Raw genomic sequence first — 12,484 nt, forward strand, 5'->3', positions numbered from 1 at the left:
TTAACTTTCTTGGGAACAGGAACAATGGTGGCCCTCTTGAAGCATGTGGGAACAGGAGACTGGGATAAGGATTGATTGAATATGTCCGTAAACACACCAGCCAGCTGGTCTGCGCATGCTCTGAGGATGCGTCTGGAGATGCTGTCTGGGCCTGCAGCCTTGCGAGGGTTAACACGTTTAAATGTTTCACTCACGTCAGCTGCAGTGAAGGAGAGTCCGCAGGTTTTGGTAGTGGTCCGTGTTAGTGGCAATGTATTATCCTCAAAGCGAGCAAAAAAGTTATTTAGTCTGTCTTGGAGCAAGACATCCTGGTCCGTGACGGGGCTGGTTTTCTTTTTGTAATCCGTGATTAACTGTAGACCCTGCCACATACCAATTGAGTCTGAGCCATTGAATTGAGACTCTACTTTGTCTCTATACTGACGCTTAGCTCGTTTGATTGCCTTGCGGAGGGAATAGCTACACTGTTTGTATTCGGTCATGTTTCCGGTCACCTTGCCCTGGTTAAAAGCAGTGGTTCGCGATTTCAGTTTCCCGCGAATGCTGCCATCAATCCACGGTTTCTGGTTTGGGAATGTTTTAATCGTTGCTGTGAGTATAACATCGTCAATGCACTTTCTAATGAACTCGCTCACCGAATCAGCGTATTCATCAATGTTGTTGTTGGACGCAATGCGGAACATATCCCAATCCACGTGATTGAAGCAGTCTTGAAGCGTGGAATCAGATTGGTCGGACCAGCGTTGAACAGACCTGAGCGCGGGAGCTTCTTGTTTTAGTCTCTGTCTGTAGGCTAGGAGCAACAAAATGGAGTCGTGGTCAGCTTTTCCGAAAGGAGGGCGGGGGAGGGCCTTATATGTGTCGCGGAAGTTAGAATAACAATGATCCAGGGTTTTACCAGCCCTGGTTGCGCAATTGATATGCTGATAGAATTTAGGGAGTAATGTTTTCAGGTTAGCCTTGTTAAAATCCCCAGCTACAATGAATGCAGCCTCAGGATATGTGGTTTCAAGTTTACATAGAGTCAAATAAAGTTCGTTCAGGGCCATCGATGTGTCTGCTTGGGAGGGAATATATATGGCTGTGATTATAGTCGAAGAGAATTCCCTTGGTAGAAATGAGGTTGACATTTGACTGTGAGGAATTCTAAGTCAGGTGAACAGAAGGACTTGATTTCCTGTATGTTGTTATGATCACACCACGTCTCGTTAATCATAAGGCATACCCCCCCGCCCCTCTTCTTACCAGAAAGATGCTTGTTTCTGTCGGTGCGATGCGTGAAGAAACCAGCTGGCTGCACCGAATCCGATAGAGTCTCTCGAGTGAGCCATGTTTCTGTGATGCAAAGAACGTTACAGTCTCTGATGTCTCTCTGGAATGCTACCCTTGCTCAGATTTCATCAACCTTGTTGTCAAGAGACTGGACATTGGCGAGTAGTATGCTAGGGAGCGGTGCGCGATATTCCCGTCTCCGGAGCCTGACCAGAAGACCGCTTCGTTTGCCCCTTTTACGACGTTGTTGTTTTGGGTCACCGGCTGGGCTCTGATCCATTGTCCTGGGTGGAAGGCAGAACACAGGATCCGCTTCGGGAAAGTCATATTCCTGGTCGTAATGATGGTGAGTTCATGTTGCTCTTATATTCAGTAGTTCCTCCCGACTGTATGTAATGAAACCTAAGATTACCTGGTGTACCAATGTAAGAAATAACATGTAAAAAAACAAAATACTACATAGTTTCCTAGGAACGCGAAGCGAGGCGGCCATCTCTGTCGGCGCCGGAAGTTGATTTGATACGTATCGTTATCGGATTATGAAATGACCTATATAGGGATATTACACTTTGGCCATATCGTCCAGCGCTACTGTACGTCAAAAAACATCATATTAGCAAAGACTAATTTAGCATTAGCTTTTCTTTTCTATGTTGTAGCTGTATAGTGTTTGTTTCTTTTTATAGCTCTCTAAATAGATAAGATAATGGAAATGCAGGAGCTAAGTGAACTTTTAAGAAACACACGTCAGAGAGCAAATCATATGGTGCTTCTGTCTGCCAGCACGAAAGCAGCACAAGTAGGTAAAGTGCGAGCACACAATGTGTTCCTCAGTCTCTTTTTATGAGTGTGTTTATGAGTGACTTGCTTTGCTCAGTAACATTTTGTTCTACTGGATCCTGCGCTTATTGAATCAGAGGACACAAGGAGACAGGGAGAGGAAAAGAGAGAGAGAGAGAGGAATAGAGAGAGCGAGGGAAAAAAAGAGATGCTAAGTGGGAGAAGATTTAAGGATGAGCAGCTGCTCTGCTCAGCAAAAAAATAAACAACTAAAAACTGAAAGATAGTAAAAGTTAAGATCGTGCAAATTAAGTAATGGGGCCGTGCAGCAAACAAATGGCACAGTAGATGCTTAAACCACACATGCACATGCTCACATGCTATCACACGCATGCACGTGCACACACAAAAAAAATACACCAAGTTACCCTCTAATAGATTCCACAACACTCTAATTGACCTAAAACGTCCCAGACTTGAATACCTCTGTTGGCATACCAATGTGCGGTGGTGTAAAGTACTTCAGTAAAAATATTTTAAACTACTAGTTCTTGGGGTATCTGTACTTTACTACTTACAGTTGAAGTCAGATGTTTACATACACTAAGGTTGGAGTCATTCAAACTAGTTTTTCAACCACTCCACAAATTTCTTGTTAACAAACTATAGTTTTGGCAAGTTGGTTAGGACGTCTACTTTGCGCATGACACAAGTAATTTGTCCAACAATTGTTAACAGACAGATTATTTCACTTATAATTAATTGTATCACAATTCCAGTGGGTCAGAAGTAAACATACACTAAGTTGACTGCCTTTTAAACAGCTTGGAATATTCCAGAAAATGATGTCATGGCTTTAGAAGCTTCTGATAGGCTAATTGACATAATTTGAGTCAACTGGAGGTGTACCTGTGGATGTATTTCAAGGCCTACCTTCAAACTCAGTGCCCCTTTGCTTGACATCATGGGAAAATCAAAAGAAATCAGCCAAGACCAAAAAAAATAACAATTTGACCTCCACAAGTCTAGTTCATACTTGGGAGCAATTTCCATACGCCTGAAGATACCACGGTCATCTGTACAAACAATAGTATAGTATGCAAGTATAAACACCATGGGATCACGTAGCCGTCATTCCGCTCAGAAAGGAGACACGTTCTATCTCCTAGAGATGAACATACTTTGGTGCGAAAAGTGCAAATCAATCACAGAACAACAGCAAAGGACCTTGTGAAGATGCTGGAGGAAACGGGTACAAAAATATCTATATCCACAGTAAAACGAGTCCTATATTGACATAACCTGAAAGGCCGCTCAGCAAGAAAGAAGCCACTGCTCCAAAGCCATATAAAAGCCAGACTACGGTTTGCAACTGCACATAGGGACAAAGATCATACTTTTTGGAGGAATGTCCTCTGGTCTGATGAAACAAAAATAGAACTGTTTGGCCATAATGACCATCGTTATGTTTGGAGGAAAAAGGGGGAGGCTTGCAAGCCGAAGAAGACCATCCCAACTGTGAAGCACGGGGGTGGCAGCATTGCGTTGTGGGGTGCTTTGCTGCAGGAGGGGCTAGTGCACTTCACAAAATAGATGGCACCATGAGGTAGGAAAATTATGTGGATATATTGAAATAAAATCTCAAGACATCAGTTAGGAAGTTAAAGCTTGGTCGCAAATAGGTCTTCCAAATGGACAATGACTCCAAGCATACTTCAAAGTTGTAGCAAAATGGCTTAAGGACAACAAAGTCAAGATTTTGGAGTGGCCATCTCAATCCCATAGACAATTTGTGGGCAGAACTGAAAAAGCGTGTGCGAGCAAGGAGGCCTACAAACCTGACTCAGGTACACCAGCTCTGTCAGGAGGAATGGGCCAAAATTCACCCAACTTATTGTGGGAAACTTGTGGAAGGCTACACAAAACCTTTGACTCAAGTTAAACCATTTAAAGGCAATGCTACCAAATACTAATTGAGTGCATGTACACTTCTGACACACTGGGAATGTGATGGAATAAATAGAAGCTGAAATAAATCATTCTCTCTACTATTATTCTGACATTTCACATTCTTAAAATAAAGTGGTGATCCTAACTCACCTAAGACAGGGAATGTTTACTTGGATTAAATGTCAGGATTTGTGAAACTGAGTTTAAATGCATTTGGCTAAGGTAATGTAAACTTCCGACTTCAACTGTATATTCATGTCAACCTTTACTTCACTTCTTTCCTAAAGAAAATATTTGACTTTTTACTACATTACATTTTCCATGACACCCAAAGTACTTGCTACATTTCGACAGGAAAATGATCCAATTCACACATTAATCAAGATAACATCCCTGGTCATCCCTACTGCCTCTGATCTGGAGGACTCACTAAACACAAATGCTTCGTTTGTCTTAGTGTTGGCACATCCCCCTGGATATCTGTCAATAAAAAATAATTGTACTTTTGATAATTAAGTACATTTTAGCAGTTCAATTTACTTTTCATACTTACGTACTTTTAAAACGAAATACTTTTAGACTAAAACTCAAGTAGTATTTTACTGGGTGACTTTCACTTTTTATTGAGTGATTTTCTATTAAGGTATCTTTACTTTTATTCAAGTATGACAATTGAGTACTTTTTCCACCATTGCCAATGTGTCAGGGTGTGACAGGCTAACTATGTGCCAGCCAACCCAAAGGGCGCTTGGTAAGTGGCCAAGCTACAATGCCCACGGCTCTGCCTAGAGCCGCTGTCTTTTTCAATCAAATAAATGTAAATGAAGTTGTATTTAATATTTTACCTTAATCAGATTTCCTAAGCCATAACCAAATTGTGCTCTGGCGAGCTGGTTAATATCTATGTCTGTCAGACTGCCCTTATCTAAACGATAAAAATACATCTACTTTAAACATGACCTAATAGGTTTTAGGGTAAAATATGTTTGTGCTTCACCAGAAATCAGATTCCAAAGTCTGAAAAGCCCATTCTTTACTGTATGTGAATGGAGTGAGTGAGTGATCAGTGAGACAAGCCGTTCTTGGTAGAGTGTCTATGGAATGACACTGGACAAAGCCATTGTGCTTGAGAATTGTGCAGAGACACAGAGCTCTACTTACTGTGGCTTTCGGGCATGCTGTGTGTGTCATCTTCACGAGGCTCTGGGAGGGAGAGACAGAGGGAGAAAGACTAACTATCTGAGGTCAAATCAAACAATTCAAAAGAAAGGCCCCTGACGTCATCAGTAGTGATGGTCCTTTTGTAAATAAATGCACAATCAGAGACAATCTTGATGACATAACATAAAATGTAAGGATACACTGTTGCTATAGCTGCTAATTTCAATGTATGCTCATATGTGAAGAATGATACTTGTACTGTGCATGTGTTAAGAAACCTTATGTAGTTTTGCTCCTCAACAGAATGGAAAGTCTCAGCATAAGTTTTTGTAATAGTCTCTCTGTACACCAGAAGACAGTGGTGTGGGGATGACACCCTCTGAGCTTTGGGGGCCTCATGGACCACTGTCAGAAAGGATTGTGTGTTTGTGCACATGCACACTGTTCTGGCGTATGTAGCATGTGTGTGTTAAGCAATATGTTCACATTGGTATGTGCTTGCGTGTGGACTCTGTATAGACTGTGTATGCATCTGTTTGTATATGTATTTGTAGGTGTGGGTGTTTCTGTGTATATCTTTACATGTGTACATGTACATTTGCCTAAATGTGTGTTACTAATTTAACAAAAAAGCAAAACCGGTGTCTGTTCTCTTTTGCCCTGTATCTGGCCAATTGAACCCTGCAGGATTGGATCAACCAAAGACATGACATTTCAGACACAGAGCAAGACGTGATCATGCAATCACACAGACTGCTGGATCCAGCCAACCAGCTCCCTCCTCATCCTACCAACAATCTTCCATAGTGACTTAACTCTTTTCCCTATAATTCATATTTGCATGATTTCCTTTTCCTTTAAGCAATGTCACAAACTCGTCAGGGCCAATACATCATAGGTCTCATGGTTTTAAAGATGCCTTGGGTGTTGCTAGCAGGTAAGCTCCATTGTATAGTTAACATCAGGCAAATAACATGTCAGTTTTGCTTTGATTAAACCCAATCGTCACTGCGTTAAACTTTAAACATGTCAGACAAACATACACAAAGCGTTTCATTGCTATGTCAATAAGTCTGGTAACGTAGGCAACGTCCGGAACTGACCGAGTCATATAGGGACCAACGGAAGCAACGTTTCTCTAACATGGTTGGTCAGTGGAGGATAAAATGGCATGACATTTAGACTGAATCCAGGCCTTTGTGCTCCAGTACTCTTAACACGGCTCCACACACAGTTGTAGGAAGCCAGAAAAACAGAAAAGATGGAAAAGATTAAGTCCCTCTGTCCTATTTGGCAGGCAGCTCCCTGAGAAGGGCTTACTGACTGAAAAGAGAGAAAGAAAGAAAAACTTATTTCCTATGATTCAGAATTCACAGAGTGGGACAAATTAGTCATGTGTATCACTCCAGTCAAGTTTGTATGTAAATCTTCAACACACCCGAAAAGCACTATGCAAAGAGGGGTAAAATGTTACTTTAACAGATTACAAAAGCTCCCGTGTTAGATATCATGCAAATGTTGGATTTATAGAGTGTAAATGGTAAGTTGAGAAGGGAATTGGTTTAAAATGTGCTTTGGTGACATTTAAAATGCCTGCATAGGCTGTTATAAACACCATCATTTTATGAGTTGTGTTTACAAAAAATGACGACCAGTGATTTAAATCATTTCCGATTCCAGAGTTAACATGGTGATGCATACACCACAACACTGACCTGACATGGCCTGACATTGTAATCATTTTGGGTGATATTTTCTATACCATAGATGCAGCCTACAGTAAATACATTCCATCCACCATGACAAGAGGTTATTAACATCCAGCCACTGTATAAAGCTTTTCATTTATTGTGTATTTAGAACAATAAGCTTCAGCAGATCTTGAGCAACAGTAAACTCCCTACTGTACCTAGTGGGCTCTATAGCACTGCTGCCGTGTGCTACCGGGTTTCCTAAGAGTTTATACAGGGGTGATGGGGTCTCCTAAGGGCTTGTTCGGGTGTGGGCATGGAACCCATAGTACCCACCTCTCAGGTCACTCTGGGAGGCGCTGAGATCGCCACTCAACCTCTTGTAGAGCGAGCGCATCACCTTGGCACTGCCAAAGCGCTTGAAACGGGAGCGTACATTCTCATGGTACCACTCCAAAGTGCCAATCTTGAGGACCCTGGAGATAGAGAGAGAGAGGACTTCAATAATGACTGGCTATACAGACAAATGGATGGACAGAGCAGGGACAGACATTGATAGATTTGATAAACAATGTAAGTTACTGTATGGCTCCAAGGTTTAAATCTGAAGCAGCTATTCTAGGAGTATGTTCTTGAGGTCAAGGGAAATATAGTATCCTTTCTAACAAAGATATCTACATAATAGTTTTTAAAACATACCTTATCCTGGGTATGGGCTAAGTTGAGCACGCCTACAAATGTATATACTGAATCAAATATTACCACAACCTTTTTAAAACCCATGTCTATCTTTATTTCCCAAACACAATTGAACACAATCAGAATCACTTTGTCTTTTAGTAATTTTAAGCATCTGTTAACACATGTTTAAAACATAACATAGGCTTAACACCTAACAAACACTTGTACTGTTTTAACACTTTTAACATAGGCCAGGCCATGGTGTTACCTCATATCCCAGTGATAATGCCTTGAATTCAAACCTGGGAAGAAAACACTTCAATTTGCTCAACTTTCCATTGGCTCAAGCATTGGCTCAACTTGCCCCACAGCAAGCTTTTTTACTATATTAGCCCAAAAAGCTACAAGGATGCACTTTCATGTTATGTTTAGGACTTCATATTGATGTTTATAGATACACCAACTGATGTATAGAACAGTTTACAAAACTACAGTATGTTCTTTGGTTTACATAAAAGAATCATGAAACCTGTACCCCAAATAATTCATTTGATGGTGGAAATCAGTTTTTTGGACCTGGACTTGTTTACCACTTTTTCCCGTGTGATTTTTTTCCTTCACAGAATGCATGAAATTATGACCTCTTCCTAAATATTTGTTCACATTATACATTTTGTGTATAGTTTCCTAGAAACAAGGGGTGTCTCAACAAACCCTTAGGCTGATTTTACCCCACTCTCCCAAGTGAGTAGGGTAAGCATTTCAGTACTTGGATCACACACAATATGTTAGATATACAGTATGCGAGTTTGCAAAATGCATCAGACCAGGTGTTTGGGAGATTTGTCAGAGGGATGGATGGATGGATGCCCTCAGACCTTGAGTAGGAATTGGGAGAGGAACTTTATATGAAAAATACAGTGGTTCCTCCTTTAAAAGTTGCAAGCTTACGCCGCAGGACTTAGAGGTAATTTGTGGTTTAGTACGGTACCCTGCGTCACCAATTCATTGCTTTAGAACAGCGCAAGGGGGAGTTAGAGCACTGATTATGCTTTTGGGTCCTACTGTGTCTCTAACTGACAATGAATGGGCGACATAAACCTAAATAGAAACTGATAATTCTGCGTGACTTCAGCATTACTTACTAAACCTCTTACACAAAGGTTTTTATTATTTTATTTTGAAAGGATTATTTCGCTCTTACTGTAATACTGTAGACCACTCCCAACCGGTCATGTTGTACAGCACTTGAGTGGCGCAACAGTCTAATACACTGCATAGCAATGCAAGCTGTGTTACTACAGATGCAGGTTCGATACCTGTGCCAGCCGCAACAGGGAGACCCATGATGGCATTTGTTTTTAATTTTGAATCTTCCAATCCTCTATATGTAATTATTGGCGGAGTGTCACGTCATGTTTTTCGATATACTGTAGGCCTACCATAGGCGACATGATACTCAATAGTGTTGAGTAATGTGCTGTAGGCCTTATTTATTTAATTAAAGAGCATAATGAAGTTAGAAGCAATAGGATTTGAAGCAATAGCCTAAATCTATTTTAGCACTGTTTCGCTCTGCTCTGAAAACAAGCATGCGGACTGGTCTTGAGAAATCAATGAGATTTTTATTTTCACTTAATCACTGTTTGGGTGAATAAGGTTGGTTAGACTAGAATTAAAAAAATAGGGTGCAGAAATGTTATGCTCTTAGTGTAACCTTTATTTAACAAGGCAAGTCAGTTAACTCCTTTGTGACAGGGGGCAGTATTTTCACGTCCGGATTGCATGCCCAAATTCAACGGCCTGCTACTCATCCCCAGAAGATAAGATATGCATATTATTAGTCAATTTGAATAGAAAACACTCTTAAGTTTCTAAAGCGGTTTGAATCATGTCTGTGAGTATAACAGAACTTATTTAGCAGGCGTAACCCCAAGGACAAACCATTCAGATTATTATTATTTTTTTTTAGGTCACTCTTTTCAATGGGTTTTCATTGGGAATCCAGATTTCTAAGGGACCGTCTTGCAGTTCCTATCGCTTCCACTGGATGTCAACAGTCTTTAGAAATTGGTTGAGGTTATTCCTTTGTGTAATGAAGAAGTACGGCCATCTTGAACGAGAGTCACTTAAAGTGTACTGTTAGATAGAGGCGCGTGATCAGAAAGCTAGCTACAGTTTGTTTTCTTCCTGTATTGAACACAGATCATCCCGGCTTCAATTGTATCGATTATTTAAGTAAAAAAATACCTAAAGTTGTATTGCAAAAGTATTTTGAAATGTTTTGGCAAAGTTTACAGGTAACTTTTGAGATATTTTGTCGTCACGTTGCAAAAGTTGGGACAGGTGTTTATCTGGATCAAACGCGCCAAATAAATGGACTTTTTGGATATATATCGATGGAATTAATCAAACAAAAGGACCACTTGTGATGTTTATGGGACATATTGGAGTGCAGACAAAAGGAGCTCGTCAAGGCATGAATTATATTTTTATTTCTGCATTTTGTGTCGCGCATGCCGGGTTGAAATATGGTTTCTCTCTTTGTTTACGGAGGTGCTATCCTCAGATAATAGCATCGTTTGCTTTCGCGAGAGGTGCTATCCTCAGATAAGAGCATTGTTTGCTTTCTCCGAAAAGCCTTTTTGAAATTTGACATGTTGGCTGGATTCACAACAAGTGTAGCTTTAATTTGCTATATACTAGTAACCGAAAGGTTGCTAGTTCGAATCCCCGAGCTGACAAGGAACAAATCTGTCGTTCTGCCCCTGAACAGGCAGTTAACCCACTGTTCCTAGGCCGTCATTGAAAATAAGAATTTGTTCTTAACTGACTTGCCTAGTAAAATAAAGGTAAAATTTTAAATAAAATAAAAATTAAATATTGTTTGTGTGATTTAATGAAAGTTAGATTTTCATAGTAATTTATTTGAATTCGGTGCTCTGCATTTTCCCTGGCTTTTGGACAAGTGGGACGCTAGTGTCCCACATATCCCAGAGAGGTTAAGAACAAATTCTTATTTTCAAGGACAACCTATTCCTTCCTCCCCATCTGGGAATTGAAGCCCGGTCTCCCACGTGCCCTTCCTGCAAGACATGGGGATTCTTTAGCTAAATAGCCCAGTACTGTACTGCCGACCATCACGTTGTACAGCGCCATATTTTCCATTCCATCCTAACGGAAACCATTCCAATTTTTTCTTTCTTCTATTGTAGAATAATAGTGAAGACATCACAACTATGAAATAACACATATGGAATTAGAGGTTAACCTCTAAAGACCTCTAAAGAGGTTAAGAACAAATTCTTATTTACAAGGACAGCCTACTCCTTACTCCCAGTCAGGAAATTGAACCCCGGTCTCCCGCGTGCCCGCATTCTCTAGTACAGCCATTATTGAAGGTACTTGAGGTCACCAAGAAAGTCTGGACATGGCCTGCTCTCCCTTATGAAAGGAATTAGGCACTTCCCCATGTTTACTTTAACTATGCCACTTTGTTTACATACTCATCTCATATGTATATACTGTACTCGATACCATCTACTGTATCTTGCCTAAGCTGCTCTGTACCATCACTCATTCATATATCTTTATGTACATATTCTTTATCCCCTTACACTGTGTATAAGACAGTAGTTTTTTGGGGGAATTGTTAGTTAGATTACTTGTTGGATTATTACTGCATTGTCGGAACTAGAAGCACAAGCATTTCGCTACACTCGCATTAACATCTGCTAACCATGAGTATGTGACAAATACAATTTGATTTGATTTGATTTGTCAGACTGCACAGTAGCCTAATAAACAAATGCAGGTGGCTTATATTTTCAAAATGCTTTAAATGCTTTATAATCCAAATATATAAGCATATACTGTACAGTACTGTATTTCTTCATCAGCACCTTTATGCTTTCATTAATAAAATAATGATACAAATACTCTTTCAAAATGCAGATGTTGATTTAGTTATGGATCCAAAATAAATTACTATGGGAACAAATATCAGTAGTGTCTGTTGGCAAGTAGACTGAACCAGCTTTTCCTTTAGGATTTTGCCTGTGCTTAGCTCTATTCTGTTGATATCTTTAATTTTGTTTAGTCCTTGCAAATTTGAAGCATACATACAGTTGAAATCGGAAGTTTACATACACTCAGGTTGGAGTCATTAAAACTAGCTTAGAATTGTACGGTCATCTGTACAAACAATAGTACGCAAGTAAAAATAACATGGGACCACGCAGCCGTCATACCGCTCAGGAAGGAGACGCCTTCTGTCTCCTAAAGATGAACATACATTGGTGCAAAAAGTGCAAATCAAACCCGGAACAACAGCAAAGGACCTTGTGAAGATGCTGGAGGAAACAGGTACAAAAGTATCTATATCCACAGTAAAACGAGTCCTATATCGACATAACCTGAAAGGCCGCTCAGCAAGAAAGAAGCCACTACTCCAAAGCCATAAAAAAGCCAGACTACGGTTTGCAACTGCACATGGGGACAAAGATCTTACTTTTTGGAGAAATGTCCTCTGGTCTGATGAAACAAAAATATAACTGTTTGGCCATAATGACCATCGTTATGTTTGGAGTAAAAAGGGGAGGCTTGCAAGCCGAAGAACACCATCCCAACTGTGAAGCACGGGGGTGGCAGCATCATGTTGTGAGGGTGCTTTGCTGCAGGAGGGACTGGTGCACTTCACAAAAAATAGATGGCATCATGAGGAAGTAAAGTTATGTGGATATATTGATGTGTGCTAGCAAGGAGGCCTATAAACGTGACTCAGTTACACCAGCTCTGTCAGGAGAAATGGGACAAAATTCACCCAGCTTATTGTGGGGAGCTTGTGGAAGGCTACACAAAAGGCTTGACCCAAGATAAACAATTTAAAGGCAATGCTACCAAATTCTAATTGAATGTATGTAAACTTGTGACCCACTGGGAAAGTGATG

General features: G+C 40.4%; 1 protein-coding gene across 4 annotated transcripts in view; it reads right to left on the reverse strand.

Moving 5' to 3' along the window:
* Positions 1 to 12,484, reverse strand: part of LOC112225080 (melanophilin) — a 122,336-nt gene that overhangs the window by 74,924 nt on the left and 34,928 nt on the right. For all 4 annotated transcript variants that reach the window (XM_024388695.2, XM_024388694.2, XM_024388693.2 and 1 more), the window contains exons 4-5: positions 7,191 to 7,330; positions 5,164 to 5,205 (exon numbers count right to left, since the gene is read on the reverse strand). In XM_024388695.2, the coding sequence (XP_024244463.1) occupies positions 5,164 to 5,205; positions 7,191 to 7,330 (182 nt within the window). The remainder of the gene's footprint in view (positions 1 to 5,163; positions 5,206 to 7,190; positions 7,331 to 12,484) is intronic.

This window comes from Oncorhynchus tshawytscha, linkage group LG26 (genome assembly GCF_018296145.1).
Source record: "Oncorhynchus tshawytscha isolate Ot180627B linkage group LG26, Otsh_v2.0, whole genome shotgun sequence".
NCBI lineage: Eukaryota > Metazoa > Chordata > Actinopteri > Salmoniformes > Salmonidae > Oncorhynchus > Oncorhynchus tshawytscha.